This window comes from Camelus bactrianus, chromosome 7, assembly GCF_048773025.1.
Source record: "Camelus bactrianus isolate YW-2024 breed Bactrian camel chromosome 7, ASM4877302v1, whole genome shotgun sequence".
NCBI lineage: Eukaryota > Metazoa > Chordata > Mammalia > Artiodactyla > Camelidae > Camelus > Camelus bactrianus.
This window is the reverse complement of record NC_133545.1, coordinates 243,910-261,231: the sequence shown is the minus strand read 5'-3', so window position 1 is coordinate 261,231 and position 17,322 is coordinate 243,910. Positions and strand designations below refer to the sequence as shown.

Sequence of the window (17,322 nt, the reverse complement as noted above, 5' to 3'; positions counted from 1 at the left end):
GGAGGCGGGGAGGCGCAAGCGCGCTGGGGGCCGCCGCGGGGCATGCCGGGCCGGCGGTCGCTCGGCGCTCGCTGCCCGGCCTGCCGGTTGCTAGGAGGCGGGACGCCGGCCGGGCCCAGCGTGCGGGCGGGCGTCTCCTCCCGGCCTGGCCCCAGACGGCTGCGCGGCCCCGGGCCTGCGCGCGGCGATGGAGCCCGGGAAGGTGGGTGCGGACGCCTCGCGGGAGACTGAGCCTGTGGGCGCACCAGGTGCCGGGGCTGGAGTCCTGGCCTCTGGGGACGTTACCGACGTGGCTTGTGTCCCCGCGGATCAGGTCGGGACAGTACTGGTGGGGTCGGCGGAGCCCTGCAAGGAAAAGTGCCTAGAACGGTGATAGTTTTTTATTCACTGAAGTCTAGTCTATTGACAGTGTTGTGCTGGTTCCTGGCGTACAGCAGAGTGGTTCAGTTTCACACACACATAAATACCTGTTCTTCATGCTCTTGTCCATTATAGCTTATTACAGGAACCTGAGTATGGTCCCTGTGGTCTGCAGTAGGTCCTTGTTGTTCATCTGTTTTATACACAGCAGTGTGTGTATCTGCAAAGCCCAAACTGCTAACTTATCCCTCCCCAACACCCTTCCCGTTTGGTAACCATCTGTATGTTGTCTATGTCTGTGAGGCTGTTTCCGTTTTGTAAATAAGTTCATTTGTATAATTTTTTAGGTTCCACGTGTAAGTGGTTTCATACGATATTTGTCTTTCTCTGTCTGACTTACTTCATTCAATCAGTAATAATCTGTAGGTCCATCTATGTTGCTGCAGATGGCATTATTTTATTCTTCTTTTATGGCTGAGTAATATTCCATTGTATAAATATATCACAGCTTCTTCATCCAGTCATCTGTCAGTGGACATTTAGGTTATTTCCATATCTTGGCTATTGTAAATAGTGCTGCTGTGAACATTGGGGTGAATGTATCTTTTCAAATTAGAGTCCTCTCTGGATATATGCCCAGGAGTGGGATTGCTGGATCATATGGTAACTCTATTTTTAGTGTTTGAAAGAACCTCCGTAGCAGCTGCAGCAAACTACATCCCCACCAACAGTGTAGGAGGGTTCCCTTTTCTCCACACCTTCTCCAGCATTTATTATTTATAGATTTTTTAGTGATGGCCATTCTGACTGTTGTGAGGTGATACCTCATTGTAGTTTTGATTTGCATTTCTCTGATAATTAGTGATATTGAGCACCTTTTTATGTGCCTATTGGTCACCTGTGTGTCTTCTTTGGAGAAATGTCTGTTTAGATTTTCTGCCCATTTTTTGATTGGGTTTTTTTTTTGTTACTGAGTTATATGAGCTGTTTGTATATTTTGGAAGTTAAGCCCTTGTCAGTCGCATCATTTGCAAATGTTTTCTCCAAGGCTGTAGGTTGTCTTTTCATTTTGTTTTTGGTGTCCTTTGCTTTGCAAAAGTTTATAAATTTGATTAGGTCCCATTTGTTTATTTTTGCTTTTATTTCTATTGCCTTGGGAGGCTGATGTAAGAAAACATCAGTAGGATTTATGTCAGAGAATGTTTTGCCTATGTTCTCTTCTAGGAGACTTATGGTGTCCTGTCCTATATTTACGTCTTTAAACCATTTTGAGTTTATTTTTGTGTGTGCTGTGAGGGTGTGATCTAACTTCATTGATTTACATGCTGCTGTCCAGCTTTCCCAACATCAGTTGCCAAAGAGACTGTCTTTTCTCCGTTGTATGTGCTTGCCTCCTTTGTTGAAGATCAATTGACCTTAGGCACGTGGGTTTATTTCTGGGCTCTCTATTCTGTTCCATTGATCCATGTTTCTGTTTTTGTGCCACCACCACACTGTTTTGATGACTGTAGCTCTGTAGTAATGTCTGAAGTGAGGGAGGGTTATGCCTCCAGCTTTGTAGGCCACTGTTATTAACTCAGTAGCTGTTAACTGTCGCTGTCCTGCTTGTCTGTGGATTCCCGCTAAAAGATGAGGAATTTAGTTTGCATACGTCTCCTCCCACTCTCCCTCCTATTACTTTCTTGTTTCCATCATTCACTTTTATAATGTTTGTAGTATTGAGCAGGAAGTTAGTGCCCTCGCTATCCTCCGCAACTTCCTGCCCTCTGTCACCCTCTCCAAGATTCCCTTAGATTTTCAAAAGTTATTGTATAACTTAAGTTTTTTGTGAGTTGTTTATAGGTTGCTTTTAAAGTTGTGTTAACCAAAATTTTAGAAATGGAGACCTGATTGAAATAAAAAATGTTTATTTGGTATTTGCTAAGACTGTGGCCAGGGAGACAGGAATTGAAGAAGCATTTGAATTGTGTTCCCAGGCTACAGAGTGGGGGAGGATGGTAAAGGCACAAAATGGCATGATCACAGTTGTCTGCGTGAGTTGTTTGTCAGGAGTTATAACTGGAGCTGGAAAGAAGTGGAGGTGCTTGTTGGGGGCCTGCGGCTGGCAGCTGCTGCTTGATGGCTGCTAGTGTCCTTGGTCTGGTGCTGTTCAGACAAGGTTCAGGTTCCTGGTGATGCAGGGACGGGTCTGAGGCCAGGTCCTCAGTGGCCACCGGCCCCACCCTGTGTGTGCCTGAGCTGGGGTCCCTCCATTATGTCAGTTGTCATCAGTTACCGTTGTCGTCCCTGCGGAGCTAAGAAATGTGGCTGTACAGCCCTAGCATGGGGGCAAGGGGTCGTCTCTTTTCACACTGAGTGCAGTGTATCACAGTGTAGTTTACTTCCTGTTTCCTGTAGTTTCTGTTTGCCTCCTTTTTTGGAGAAAAGAGCATGTTCTTTTTAAATTTCAACCTTATCATTTATGACTTAGCTTATTAATCAGTCATATTATCTGTTGAATGAAATCTCCTTTAAAAAACCCTTCGCAGGGCTCGCTGACTTTCAGGGCTAATTGTTTTCAAGACCTTCACAGAGCTGTTCTGGGAATTTCTTTTCTTTGTTCTTTTGGGTTACATCTACTGTTTCTTGGATCCAGTGCTGTCACCACCCTTGAAATTCCCCATTTTTCCCCTAGAGTAAATCCTCAGACACCCTTTCTCCAAGGGTGTTATGCTCTGAGAACACGTTACTGCACTGATGGCCCTGTGCAAGAGTGTGGCCCAGGGTGCAGATTCAGTCCCAGCACCTTGACTGTAGCGTCTGCTTTATCTCCTAGCTACTGCTTGGCTGATGAGATACCTTTGCAAGTAACATCTTCTTTCTCTTCAGAAGATTCTGGATCATTCTTCTTGGTGCTCTGGACAAATACGGCAGGGATCTGTTGTGGGTCTTTTTTCATTTGTTATTTTTGACATTTGATCATCCCTTTCAAAATGTAAACTCAGATCGCCTTCACTTCTAGGACAGTTTTCCTGTTATTTCTGTATTTCCTTCTCTCTGCTTTCCCCATTCTCTCTTTCTGGAACTCTGATTCAGTCTCTTGTAGGATGTTGAACTCATGGCCCACATTTTCCATCTCTGTCTTTTTCCCTTATATTCCAAGAGATTTCTCCAACTTTACTGTTGCCTCATCTACTTAATGTTTTACTTTGTTAATTTTAATATCAAGGATTTTTTCTTATATCATTCCTTTTAGCAGCATTTGTTTAACTTGTGCTTATAATATTTTAGAAAAATTTGGAAGATATTTCTTTTATGCTTTTTTTTAAAAAATAAAGATTTCTCTTTATTTTCTTGGTCACATTTCCTTTTAGGATCCTTTTCTCCGTTTGTTTATCTTGATTCTTTGCTCTCTCATGTTTGTTTTTCTCACTGATCTTTCTTATTTGTGGGAAGCGCCAGATTAATTGTGTAAGTTCTGGGATTCCAAGGGTTTTCTCTGCTGGTCCTCTGCTCTGGTTCCCTGTCAGATCGCCTGCACTGTCTGCAGAGTCTTGCTGGAAGCCACTGAGCCGGGGTTCCAGCACAAGCCCCGAAGCCCCTCGGGGCTCCTCTCCACCAGTCCTCGCACTAGTCATCAGACACCCCTTTCAGACACCTGTTTGCCGCTGGGGCCCCGTGAGGTCCTTTCCCTCCAGTGTTTTTCTGTGGTCTGGCTGAGGTCACTCACCTGGTTTATTACAGTTTGTGTTATTTTTGGGTCACCTTTGGGATTTTTTTCTGGTACGTATTTATTAAACATTTGAAGTCACAAAAGCCACGACCTCAGGGCTAATGTTCCCTGACAGCTGATGGGTGTGCACCTTAGTTCTCAGTTTAAGCCGGTCACTTACTTCTTAGGAAGTTAACCCACCAGTTGTTGGAACCTGATTGTGTAATTACTGTGACTTCGTGGAGTTATTAGAGTGTGCACTTTGTCTCCTGACGCAAAGGGAGGGGTCAAGGCAGCACCAGCTTCTTGATGGCGTTTCTTCTGGCCCGTGTCCTGTGCCAGCCCTTCCCCTTCTTCTGAGCATCTGTGCACTCTGCGCTCACACACACACACACACTCTGTGCGCGCGCACACACCGCGCTCACTGCACTGACGCACACATACTGTGCTCATGCACACACACAGAGCGCTCACACACATGCACACACATTGTGCTCACACGCACACACACACTGCTCACACGCACACACACACTGTGCTGACATGCACACACACTGCACTCACACATGCACACACACTCTGTGTTCACACACACATGCATGGTCTGTGCTCACACGCCGACAGTGCAGCGCAGCAGGGCCAAGGCCTCCCCGCCCTCGGTGCTCACGGCCGTCCCTGGGACACTGAGCATGCCTTGTGTCTCCTCAGCGGCACACCTGCTGGTAGGACCAGGCAGTGCTGTGAGTACTTTATGTATTACACAGTGTTGTACACCTGTTTTACCTGAAGGAAAGAGCACACTTCAGCTTACCTTGCTTACATGGGAATGGCCAGGCCCAGCATCTGCCCCATGGACTGGGGGCGAGGCCTGGTGTCAGCAGACCATGCAGGGTGGACAGGAGTGGACACGGGGGCAGCCCTGGAGAGGCGGGAGCCCGCGTCTCCCCCGCAGCTTCACTGCAGTGAGAACAAAGGACAGTAGCCATGTTTAGGGAGCGCTTCCTCAGTCACTGAATTCGATAATTTAAAAAAATTCTGGTATCAGGCATAATTTTAAAAGATTAAGACAGCAAGTTGGGACCTGTCTTGCCCCCAAAGCGGTGTGTGAAGCAGCCTTTCCCTCTTCGGGTCTTTTTAGCAAATGCGTAGGGTGGTCTGTCACCTCTGGGGGTGGACTGCACCTGTGGCCCTGTGGTCCTGGGAGTCGCGGTGATGCGGGGACCCCGCCCCAGGGCTGCGGCAGGTCAGGAGATGTCAGTCTAGCTGGGTGTGGGTGGCAGTGGCCCAGACTGGAGGGTGGAAGCAGGGCATAAGTTAGAGGAGGACATGCAGGGACCTGGTGAAGAACCGTGTCTGATCTGAGAGTGGACCCACCCCTGGCTGGCTGTCCGGGCACCAAGACCTGCACCGAGGTGCTTGGAGACTGATCCTGCTTGGCCTCAAGTCTAGGGAGCAGGGACAGCCGTTTTCACCCAATTGATGGAGAACGGAACAGCCTTGCTCTCTGACCTGCGGACTGGTTCAGTGACTGGCAGCTGCGGGCAGGCAGTGGGAGAGGTCTGCTCGCCCGGGCGGTGCAGGGTGCTGGAGGCAGGAGTGGAGGCCCCTGCGGGGCGGGCAGCTGCCCGGCGCTGCCTGATGGGACACCCGTGAGCACAGGACTGCCTGGGCAGCTGGCGGAAGTCACAGCTTGGGTGTGTGGGGAGGTCCGGGCGGCTGAGCTGTTCGGGTGGGGAAACTGGGGAAATTACTTTTCTCCAAAAGGGAAACAGGGCCAGCAGGGCCGCCTAGAGACCCAAACATGACCCTGGGGGTGAGGCCATGGCTGGACGGCCTGTGCCTGGCTCAGGAGAGACACGGTGCAGGGAGGTGGACCCTGCGTAGTCATGTGGGCCCCGAGGCAGGGCACTGGGGTCTATGGCGCTGCTTCCCTGGGCCCCCCTGGGGCCGCGCCTGTCCCCTGGGGGCCCTCCCCTGGTTCCCGCGGTCTCAGGATGAGCTGCGGGCCCTGCGTGGATGGGAAGGGAGGGAAGCAGTGTGACCCCTTTATCCCCGTGGAGGTGGACGGACTGCCCGTTGCCTGGGTTCTCACTGGGCGCCCAGCAGGGCTTTGCTGTAGAAGCTCCTGGACAGCAGCCGAGTCGTGGGCTGCGTATGAGCTCTCCCTGTGTCTGTCCGTCCCGCGCACAGGACGACACGCACGTGGGGTGCCAGCTGCGGTCCCCGCGGTAGACTGGCTGCTCCTGTGGTCGGAGGGTTTGCTGTTCAGGCAGCGCCCTTCACGGAGGACACGCGGCCTCTGGCCGTGGAGTAGGTTTTAACTGCACTTGCTGCTCCACGAGGCAGACGGGGAGCGCGGGCGAGGGCGGCTCCCACCTGAAGCCGTGTCCCCGCGCGACTGTATGGCGTTGCTGGACTCGTGTGACAGTGAGCTGTGGTGGGCGCTAGGTGCTTGTCATTTTATGGCTTAAAAAGTGTGAAGAGAAAAGGGAAAGAAAGAAAAGTGCAGGACTGAGACCTGAAGTTGAGCTTTGGTTGGTGGGAACGTTGGAGGCGGGCGGAGAACCCTGGGGTCTCTGCTGGAGATCTGTTGCCTTCAAGGTTTTTACTTTTTGGCACAAGTGCTGTGATTACAGCCACTTGGAGAGCCATTCCGATGGGCTCCCGACGCCCTCGGTCTGCTGTCCAGCCCTGGAGCTGGGTGACCACACTGCCGGCACATGCTCTTCCTCGGGTTTGGACCTTTTGTTCGGAAAAGGTCATGTGTTAACCCCTCTAAGGAGCCTTAACTTGAGAGAACTGATTTTAAAGTTCAGCAGCTGTGAGCTGCAGCCGTGCTGGACGCTGATCCTCTTAACTGCATCTTCCTGTGACCCGTTCTGTTAAATTGACCAGCTTATCAGACGAAGAATACATTTCCTAGTGAGCGTGACAGTAGAGGGCGACACGTTTTGTGGCCACCCTTTGGCCAGATTCTTCCACCGGCTTGCTTTTTGTTTATTTCTGCTTAGTGTATTTGTGAGCGGCTGTGATTTTCTTCTGCTTCCTTAATTTTCACATCACCAGGAAGACTTCTGTGTTTTGTCTTCATTTGGGACACGTTGGCTTTAAAGTCGGCGCACTCCAGGTCGCCCTGCAGCTGTGCCCTTAAGGCCGTGTTTCTCCAAGGGAAGGGGAGCAGTCCACAGGAAACGCCCTTGGTCCCTTCTTACTGTTTTCACCAGGCCATGTCTTGCATGCGGCTGGGGACCCGTGTCATGGGCTGATGTCCTCTCAGCACCTGGGGGGTCACCTGCCGTGAGTCCCTTGGTGGCCTGAGCCTGGGAGCATGTGAATGTCACATTATGAAGTAGCTTGTGATCACTTGTGGGTGGTTTTAAGATCTGTGTTGGTGGTACTTTTAATTCCTGTAGAGAGACTGTGTTTTCTGGCATATGAAGGGCTGATTGCCACTGACTGGAAGTGACAAAGCTCCCTGGAGCGACAAAATTCGGTCTTTTAAACTTTAATGATTCTGACTTTATGCTTTTCGTTTCAGAGAAGAACCAAAGACGATACTTGGAAAGCAGATGACCTCAGAAAATACCTTTGGGTAACATATTTTAAAGATTTGGGAAGAAAGACATGGACCTTGGATGGTTACCTGGGGCAGTTTTACCTGGTTCTCAGGGCTGCACAACTTTGCTCACGTGTGACGTGACTCGTTTGGGGCAGTTTTCACACAGAGATAAAGCCACGTGGTTAATTACCCTGGAATGGCCCTGGGATAGGGTCCCTTCGCCCCCCGCCCAGCGCCCCACCAGCTCAGTCGGCTTTCTGTCGAGGTTCAGGGCTCGTGTGTGAGACAGTGTGTCACTGTGCATGTGTGTGTGTGTATGTGTGTGTGTGTGTGTGTGTGCATGTGTATGCGGGGGGCATCCAGGTTGTGATCCAGGCCTCCTGAGGGCTTACAACGAGGGTCCATGCTGGTGGAGTGGGCCCTGGGTGGTTAGTGTCACACTTACTGCCCAGCCCACACCCTCTCTTTTCTTTCTGCTCCACGTGGTACTTTAGGGTTGATTTGCCAACACACGTGGGTGTCCCTTAGGTGGGTGCTGTCACCAGTCGTCGGGCCGCCAAGTCTGACCCCTTCTTGGGTTCGAGAGTGTTGGTCTAGGCCTGTCCTGCTGGGATGGAAAGCCCTCAGCCTGCACTTTAAGGCCCCTCAGTGAGTCTGACTCTGGTTCTGAAACTTGCCATCTCTTGTTCAGGCGGCACAGTCAGCTGGTCCCAAGGAGGATAAGAAACACAGAGAGAAGCAGCCACAGAAGGATCTGGAAACTGACCTCCCTGAATGCCGGGAGCACAGACGCAGGGACCCAGAGCGGGAAGCCAGGTGCAGAGACAGGGTGGCCGAGAGGGAGAAGCCACACAGGCTTCAGGACCAGGACCAGGACCGGCATCGGAACAGGAGGAAGGACACCAGGAGCCGGGACAGAGAGAAGCCCAAGGAGGGACACCGAGAGCAGGCCGCTGCTGAGAAGGCCCCCAGCCGGGGGAAGGAGCGCGAGAAGGGGGACCACAGGGCATGGCGGGACGGGCTGAGGCAGGCGGCTGGCTGCCACAACCTGCTGGGCCAGGACACGCAGGGGCGGCCACCTGACAGGCCAGAGCGCAGGACGCAGGCAGGTGTGTGCAGGGCGGCCTCCTCCCTGCTGCTCTCCGAGTTTTGTAAATGCTGGGTGGTGGGTTTGTAGTGAGAGGCCTGGGCTGCACCATGTGCACCTGCCCCTGCCCCCTTCTTATGTTTTACAGTTCATCTCGGCGAGTGAGGGGGTAACTGTTGTCTCATTGTTTGCTGGGGTTTTACTGTGAAATATAGTTTAGACTTAAGTCTCCGTAAATCTCAGTCCACATAGTAAATAGACAAAAATAATGCTCTTTGATAGAAAGAAATCCTGAAAAGGAACAGATTTATTTTAAGCAATATTTAAATATCACTTGTCCAGATTCCTAGGAATTCTACTGTAGAAGTAAATGTGTTTTTTCTCCCAAGTACGTATTTCATTATCTTTTATTACACAAATGGTGTGTTCTTCCTATAAGAAATTCAAACCAACCAACATAAACAAAAAAGGGAATGTCAGAAGAGTTCGTAGTAACTTTTGGAGTCCCCAGGCTAGGAAGCTGGGCTCAGGCTCCGGGAGGGGGTGTGTCTGTGGCCTTGGGCAGGGCTGGGCTGAGGTGGGTCATCACTTTAGTTCGTTGCCTCTTTCTGGGGTTATTATTTTGGTGTTCTTGGTATTTTTTTAAATAATAAGGCTGGACCTCATCCCTGACTTGCAGGCTTGTTAAGCCCCTGTTGCCCGACAGCCCCCAGAACCTGCCCCCCCCATGGCCTTCCCTTCCTCAGGCTGGAAAACCTGGGGACCACCCTGACCCGCACTTCCTCTCCCAGCCTGGGGAGCCTGGCCCTTCTCCCCTCCTCTCCTGCCCCCATGTCGGGCGCGAGCCCTGGGAGGGCCCCCACCCCCTCTCCTGCCCCCATGTCGGGCGCGAGCCCTGGGAGGCCCCACCTGCTGTTCTGGCCTCTTGTACCCAGGCTCCGAAAGTAGCCAGTGTTTGGTGGATACTTCTGGACGGAATGAACTTTGTTTCAGTGATCACTGTATGTTTAATTTTGTGCTCATCTTTTAAAATATCGCGTCTCTTAGGACTAAGCCTAATAACTTGGAGCAGATTCAAAAGAGAAAGTCTAGTTTCTCACTGTTGGATAAGGCTGTAAGTGGTGGCTCCACTGGCTGCCCATGCCAGGGAGAGCTTGCGGGTCTGGGCAGCAGGTGGGCTGGACGGAGCCTCATGGTGGGGCCTCCTGGTCCACTACGCTGCGCCCTCAGCAGCAGGGCTCTGGGAGGCAGGGGCTGGGGCCCAGCTGGTCGGAGGCCGGCATCTTCCGGCAGCTGAGCACTCGGAGGAGACGTCTGCCCTCCTGGCCAGTTTTCCTGGGAGGACTGGACTCTGTTCCTGGGATCCTCTCAGCGGCACGGGGGCTCCGAGGGCCTGGCATCGGGCTGCTGCCCCTCTCAAGTTTCCAGGGCCTCCTCTGACACCTTCTCCAGGCTGCTGGATAGCAGCTGCCATTTATTCCATTTTAAGCCCGATTCCAGAACTTCCCACCCTCGAGACTGGAGAGTGTTAGTCAGGGGTGTGTTTACATACATGTTACTGTGTAGTTCAGTTGAAGCTGGAGATGGGAATGTTAAAACTCGTTTTATTTTGTAGTAAGTAAAGCAAGGCCTGAGGAGAGGGAGCCAAAGGGTGAGGAGCCTGAAGGAGACGACAAGGAGAGAGAGAGACGGTACCGGGAGAGGAAGGTACGTGGGGAGGTGGGCCGCTGCCGGCTTGGGCCTGGGCGCCAGGCAGTCGCGTCTGTCCGGTGCAAGAGAGAACCGTGGCCGTTTGGGAGAATTTAGGAAAACCGGGCCCCTCCAGAGAGAACCGTGGGTCACATCATGCATGTGTATTCATGTGTGCGTATGTGGATGGACATGTACGTAGAGACAGTTTTCTTAGGTTGGATTGTTACTGTTTTATAACTGTTCAAACTGAATACATCTTGAGCATTTTCCTAAGCTATCGTGTGTCTATGATATTATTTTATCCATAATATAATATTTAATGATATGGACTTGTCATGGTTTTCTTGACACATCTGCTTTTTTTGGACACTTCAGTTGCTTCTAATTTTTTTTTTTATTATGAAGACATCCATGGTGTAAACTTTTTCACTTATTCTGAATTATTTCTTTACGATTAATTTCTGGAAATGAACTTGCTGGATCAAAGTCAGGGTGCACTTGCCCATTTGCTTTACCTCAGAGCTGTGATTATGTGTATCACCGGAGTGTGGCGCCCCACGTCCTGAGCAGCCGGGCACCGTCATCACTGTTAGTCTTTGCTAATCTGACTCAGAGAAAAGGGCATTTCCTAAAAGGCTCTGCTGCCCTGCGTTGGGCCCGACCTGTGTGTGTGTGCGTGCCTGTCTGGCGGGGTGTCGTGCTAGTTTTGAGAGCGCCTTGAGGTGACCTCTGTGCCTGTCACATTTGCTGGTTTTCTGTTTGTTCTGTTCATGTTACTGTGGAATCTGTATTTTTATATGTTTAAATCATGAAATAGTCAAGTCTGTCCTTCCGAATTCCCGTTGCTGATGCAGTGAGCTCTCCTCCCCGCACTTGCGTCATGTTAGGAGTCGCCTGTGTTTTGTTCTGAGTCCTCATAACTTCTTAAACACTCAGGTCTAATCCCTCAGACTTTGTTCTGTGATGGGTGTAGGCAGCCACGTAATGTTACACTGAGCGTCTCCATCAGGACCTGGTTGTCGCGTTTCTCTCTGGGAAGGTTGTCCTGGTGGCTGTGAGCAGGGTGGGTGGGGCTGGAGGCCAGGGGGTGGTCTGCAGTGGGACGGAGGGCGTGGGGCCCCAGGAACGGAGGTGGGGAGGCCCTGCGTGAAGGAAGAGGCCAGTCCCGTTGGGGATATGTTGAGGCCTGGAGACGGTTCTCCCGGCCCGGCACCCCAGCCAGCGCTGGTCCACGCTCACCCACCTCGTGATGATGTCACAGTTGTCGCTGGGCTCCGAGGCGGCTGGGGGATGCAGAGATGACGTAGCGATGGTGCTGGTTTTAAGGATCTCCCTGTGGGGAGGGGGCAGACGTGCAAACTGCCCAGGAGACCGAGGGACCTGGGGATGCACTGTTGGGAGGGGAGCCCACAGAAGCCGGCAAGTCCCGGACATGTCCTGTGGGAGAGGGTGTGCGCTGGGGGGACTGGGATGAGGCCCCTGCCGTCCTCGGGCAGTTCGGCAGCACCCTGGGCAGGGAGTGAGGGACAGCCGCTTCCAGTCCTCATGCTCGGTTTCCATGTCATGTTCCAGTTGCGGTACGGCGACAGCAGGGACAACCCTCTCAAGTACTGGCTGCACCAAGAGGAGGGCGAGAGACCGCACAGGTGGCAGGAGGAGAGGAAGCGCCGAGAAAAGAGCCGTGCCAGGGAGAGGAGAGACAAGAGCGCAAAAGACAGCAGCCGCTTGCTGTCTGACAGAGGCGGGGAGGAGCGGCGGAGAGACCGGCGGCTTACGGAGGGCTTTCCTTCCGAGGACGAGCGGCCCCGGGGCCACGCGGACAGAAAGGACAGGCCATGGAGGGAGGAGCAGTGGAGGAGGGCGGCCAAGGTACCTGCCCCCGCGCCCTGCCCGCCCTGCTCCCGGGCTCCCGGCCGGTGGCCTCACCCAGCTCTGTGAGGTGCTCATGGCGACAGACCGTCTAACGCCGACACACCTGGGGACCCCGGCCCTTTAGGTGTTCTTCTCTAAGTGTGTGGCTTTGTGACATAGCCATCTTCCATGTGTTTGAAAGTTTGTAACTTGAAGCAGTACAAGGAGCTAGTCAGATTTTCTGAAAATGATGTGACATCGAGTATAAATTTCTCCTGCTCAGGTAATGTCACTGAGGTGATAGTCACTCTCAGTGCACCCTTATTCACCTCCCTTACTTAGGGCGACACCTTACTAAAGCTGAGAACCATCATTGTGAGACACGCCGCAGCAGAGACGCTGCTAGGACTGAGCCCCGCTTGTCTTGCAGGCGTCACTAACTATTGCTGATTTGTTGTGCTGTACTAATGAGTGGTTGTGGAATCTTTCCCAACAGAATGGTGAGCACAGAAGTCGAGGTGCAGGTTCCAAGAAGGACGAGACCAGCAGCCAGTAAGGCCCCGCGCTCTTGGGTGGTGGCTGTGGGTTGTGTGTGTGGCGCAGTCCTCACAGGTGCCGTGGGGTGAATTTTCCTTACTGGGCCTGGTTGTGGTTGGTAAGCGAGCGTACATAATGGGTTTACTTCACTTACTCCAGATACAGCCCTCCCACTGTGTGTCTGCTGTGCTGGGGGCTTGAAAGCTTGTTACAAACGGTTAGTCCTGCTCTGCCTTTTGCACACTTGCTAGTGCAGCGTTAGGAAGTCAGCTCTCATGGGGCGGAGGGGGGACCGTCCTGAACCATGAGCCGGGAGCCTCTGCACACGGGCTGTCAGGCACCTTTTCCCAGCATCTGGTCCACGTCCCCGGACATGGAGCCGCCTGCAGACTCCCGCTCGCGGTGTCCGAGAGTCAGACGACAGACCCAGGGCCTTGGCGCCACTGCTGCCCGTCTGCCTGCTCGGGTGCCAGGCCATGGAGCTTTCTTCACCTGTAAAACTCAGATGATGCCCCTTGTGGGTTTTGTGAAGTTACAGATTAGAGTTTATAGAAGCTCTCATTTTGTGTATCAGCTCTACATTTTAATTTGTGCATTGCGACAACCATTTCTGGTCATTCTTTTTCATAGATGAGGAAAATTTAGGTTAAATGCCTTGTCCAAATTCTTACAAGTTTGAGCAAAGTTAGTCCTTAAACCTGGGGGTGCCAGTTCCTAGATTGTGTGTTGCAGATCTGCTGCGGTGCACAGTGAAGCTTTTGCCTGGCTCTGTATGTTTTCAGCCACGTGCTATATTGAATTGGTATGAGTGTGAGTCCCAAAAACTGAAAATCAGTCTGAAATTTTGAAAGCCTTAATTTTAGGGTCCAATTAAACATATACACATGACTAAAAAATAGAACATATTTCAAGATGAATCTTTCTTTTGGAAATACAAATATTATATTAAACACAAAACAGTATTTGGGATTGATTCTCTAATAAAATTGCAGGAATTTTCTAGAACCCTTATGAGGATCTATTACACAAACACAAGTTTGTTCAAACACAGTTTCTTCTCTCTGCTGAAGGTATTTCCTATCTTGCGTTACTGCTGAATTAGTAAAAATCGTTTTTAAAAAGACTTCAGTGTTCATAGTTCTAATAAACCAGGCTTTACAAATTTGCCAACCTATAGCCACTCTTAATTGTATCAAATGCTGATAACAGCCTTCACTGAGGTGTAAATGTTTTATTTTTCACGTCTTCATTTAACATTAGTTTTGATTTTGATCATGTTTGCTTTCTAGGCATGCAGAGAATTTAGGGAGGAATAATGAAAGAGATAAAGACTCAAGAAGGAAGGTAAGACACTTTGCACTGATTCTTTCATGCAGTAGGTGTGGTCCTGTGTCTCAGCCTGGAAGCTGGGCCGGAGACAGGCCTTGTTTCAGATGATTTATTTCAGTGGTGATTCCAGGAGGCACATAAGAGACACACTTTAGATTAAAAGACTCACATTGAAGGTGAAAAGATGGACGAGGTGAATTGTCAAGCAGCAACCGTAACAGAGCTTGAGTGACTGTTGTGTGCAGGCCGAGTCGCTCAAGAGGCAGAGAACAGTTCATAAGGATGAACTGAGCTGCTTGCAGGAGATGTGGCAATTGTAAAAGAACACGCACGTCATGAAGAGCCCCAAAATACAGAAAGCAAAAACCTGACAGTTACAGGGAGAGACAGAAAATCCAACAGTAGGAGGCTTTACCCCCCACTTTCAATAGTGGACAGACGACAGCATTTCACGCTACAGGCTAGACAGTTCAGACGGAAGGGACATCCCTGGAAGACGTAAATTAGTGAAATGGCCTCCGGGGAAGCGGAAAGTCTGAGTGGACCTGTGGTAAGTAGTCGCGTCAGTGCTAAAAATCTTCCCACAAAGCAGCCCAGGCCCCCGTGACCTCACGGGCAAAACTATCACACATTTGTTACTGACACTGGCCGGCTTCGGAGCTCCACTCCCTGCCTCATTATTTTGTGTTCTGGGCCACGTGTGTGTGTCATGTATGCGTGTGTGTGCGTGTGCACGCTGGGGTGCGCACATGTAAGTGTGCGCGGGGTGTCTGTGTGTGCGTGCGCACGTATGCAGGTGTGTGTACGTGAGGATCACATGCGGATCATGCAGCATCACTAGGACACCAGCAGCTCCCCGTCCTCATTTTTACGCTGTCTTCGTAATTCTCGCCGAGTGGTCTTCAGAATGATTACTTCATTTCGCTGAAGTGGTGCATACCAGGGTGTTGGAGTGGCTGTCAAAACATTTCTCAGTTTTCCATTCTGTTGTCGACAATGTGACAACCAGATTGGGCTTCCGTGGTTTCCCTTTCTGTGTTATTATCTGGGGGGCAGGACCAGGAGAAACTGTCTTTCGTGTCTTGTGCCCTGTTTTTGTGGATCTTTATTCCACACACACGCAGAAAGCGCAGTAACTTTCCGAGTGGCAGGCAGCACGTGTGCTGCTGGGTGTGTGCGTGTTTTAGTCACCAGTTTGAGGCAGTGGTTGGGTCACTCACTGTCCAGCGCAGCCACACCTTAGGGGAAAAGGCAGCTGTGCAAATGTTTCTTCCCACGTGACCTTTTTTCTGTGTGATGGTTTCCAGTCCTGCTTAGATACACACGTTTGGGGGATTTGGGTCCTTTTTCTCGCCCCACCCCAGTGGAGCACACTGTTTTTCCCAGTTCATTGTGGAAATCCCTCCAGCTCTAATGATACAGGCCTCCCTCCTACTTTTTGTGGGTAAACTTCTGAATGTGGAATTATTGGATGAGAATATATCTTTTTTGTTTTCCTTGTGCCTCCCATTTTTTTTTGTACAGGTTAACATTGTTCACTAGAATTATAACATGAGCCATATTTGTAATTTTCAATTTTTTGGTAATCACCTTAAAAAAGAAACATAAAATCAACTTTAATAATATATAACCCAACAGTCCTGAAATATTTTTCTTTCAACATGTAACCAGTGTAAAAAATTATCAGCGAGACATTTATTTTACATTCTCTTTTTCACCAAAGGAGCAAAATATGTTAAGTATTTTTTTCCTTAAGGTATCCAGAAGGGACCTTGAAGACATTTGACAGGTCGTTTTGGCTTGTGCTTGGGGCATGTGTTTCAGAGCATCGGCACTGACTTGATCTTGGTTTAGTTCTTGAGCGTTTATGAGACCCTCAATATGCCAGAATATGTTCTGGATGTGTGGACGACCCCCTTGTTCATGGGGGTACCGTGCTGTCCCCACGCTTATGCACTGAATAGTTCAGGGCAGTGACGTCCGAGAACCGTGCCTTCTGGTGCCAGTGACCATAGCAGGGCTGGTGTCCGACTTCTTCTGTCTTGCCCGCCCCTCGCTGGCACCAGGGAGGAGGCACCAGGAAGGCTCTCCCGCTTCTCAGAGGAGACAGTGACGCACGAGAGGCTGAGTGACTTGTGGGGCATCGCAGCACTGGGCTGCCTCCCAGCCAGACCCGAGGCCCCATAGAGGGATGGGTGGCCCAGGGGTTGCCCGGAGACGCTCCCTCGCACTGACCACTGCATTCTGTCCTCAGCATGGCCGTGAGGAGGGCGCGTTGGAGTGGAAGCTGGCCCGGAGGCGAGGCAGTGAGGAGGCAGTGGTGAGGAGAGGGCGCGTGTCTGGCTGTCACCTGTGTTCCCTGCACTCGGGCACCTGTGACGGGGACTGGGGCGGGAGGTAGGGGTGTTGGCGTCCGTTTGCGAGGCCGCGGTCCTGGTGGGGCTGCAGAGCGGACTGGGAGGAGCTCGGGTTGGGTGGGTGCCCAGCCTGCACCTGGGTGCTCTGCATTTATAGTCAACAAGTTTGGGGAGAACTGGAGAAACTAGAGACATTACAAAAGACCGAATTCAGGCTGTTGTTGGTGAGAGGTGTTCAAGATTGCAGATACTTTTCAGAGATAAATGCCAAACCAGAGAGTTGGACGGAAGCTGCCCTCCGACCAGAGGGGCCCGCTGGTGAGACTGAGCCATTCTTTCAAAAACTGTGGGTGATGTGGGGGGCTCTCTGCTCAGTGCCTCCACAGGATGGGGGACACTTTCTTGTCATCACTCTCCTGTCCCCCTGGCCGGCACCCTTCCCGCTGTCAGCCCTGAGTGTTGCTGAGGGGGGCGTTGTTGGGGACGTGAGGAGCTTGTGTGCTGTGAGTTTTGTTTAAAGCTCCTGCAAAGCATTCGTTTTAGTTTCTCTCACCAGTCGCAGGGTTCCCGCTTTTGGTGCAGTGAACGTGACGTCTTTCTGCTGTGACGTCGGGCTGGGAGGCCTTGTCTTGGGGCAGTTCTTCCTGAACAGCGTTTGCTTGGAGTCACTGCGCCACCCGGCCGTGCAGTGCCCTTGGGAATTGTCTCTCGGTCCTGTGGGCGCAGGCCCACATAGCCACTGTGGCAGCACCTGGGGGCTTGGGGTAGGACACCCACTGGCCTCGCATCTCTCAGCATCTCCTGCCCTCCTCCCTGAGCTCCCCGCTTGGGGAGTCTCCCACCAGGTCCAGGCCGTCTC

The 17,322-nt window shown here is 51.5% G+C and overlaps 1 protein-coding gene across 12 annotated transcripts in view; it reads left to right on the top strand.

The window, feature by feature from the left end:
* The first annotated feature begins 35 nt into the window (after window positions 1–35).
* DYNC2I1 (dynein 2 intermediate chain 1) overlaps window positions 36–17,322 on the top strand; it is a 53,847-nt gene continuing 36,560 nt past the window's right edge. For 10 of the 12 annotated variants that reach the window (XR_012507955.1, XR_012507954.1, XR_012507960.1 and 7 more), the window contains exons 1-8: window positions 36–202; window positions 7,590–7,643; window positions 8,302–8,719; window positions 10,313–10,404; window positions 11,962–12,258; window positions 12,737–12,792; window positions 14,067–14,121; window positions 16,361–16,426. Coding sequence is in view for 5 of the 12 variants with exons in the window: in XM_074366624.1 (XP_074222725.1) it covers window positions 188–202; window positions 7,590–7,643; window positions 8,302–8,719; window positions 10,313–10,404; window positions 11,962–12,258; window positions 12,737–12,792; window positions 14,067–14,121; window positions 16,361–16,426 (1,053 nt within the window). In the remaining 7 variants the exon portion in view is untranslated. Of the gene's footprint in view, window positions 203–7,589; window positions 7,644–8,301; window positions 8,720–10,312; window positions 10,405–11,961; window positions 12,259–12,736; window positions 12,793–14,066; window positions 14,122–16,360; window positions 16,427–17,322 lie in introns of those variants that run through there. The other 2 variants (XM_010962980.3, XM_045522628.2) reach the window with 1 other exon arrangement.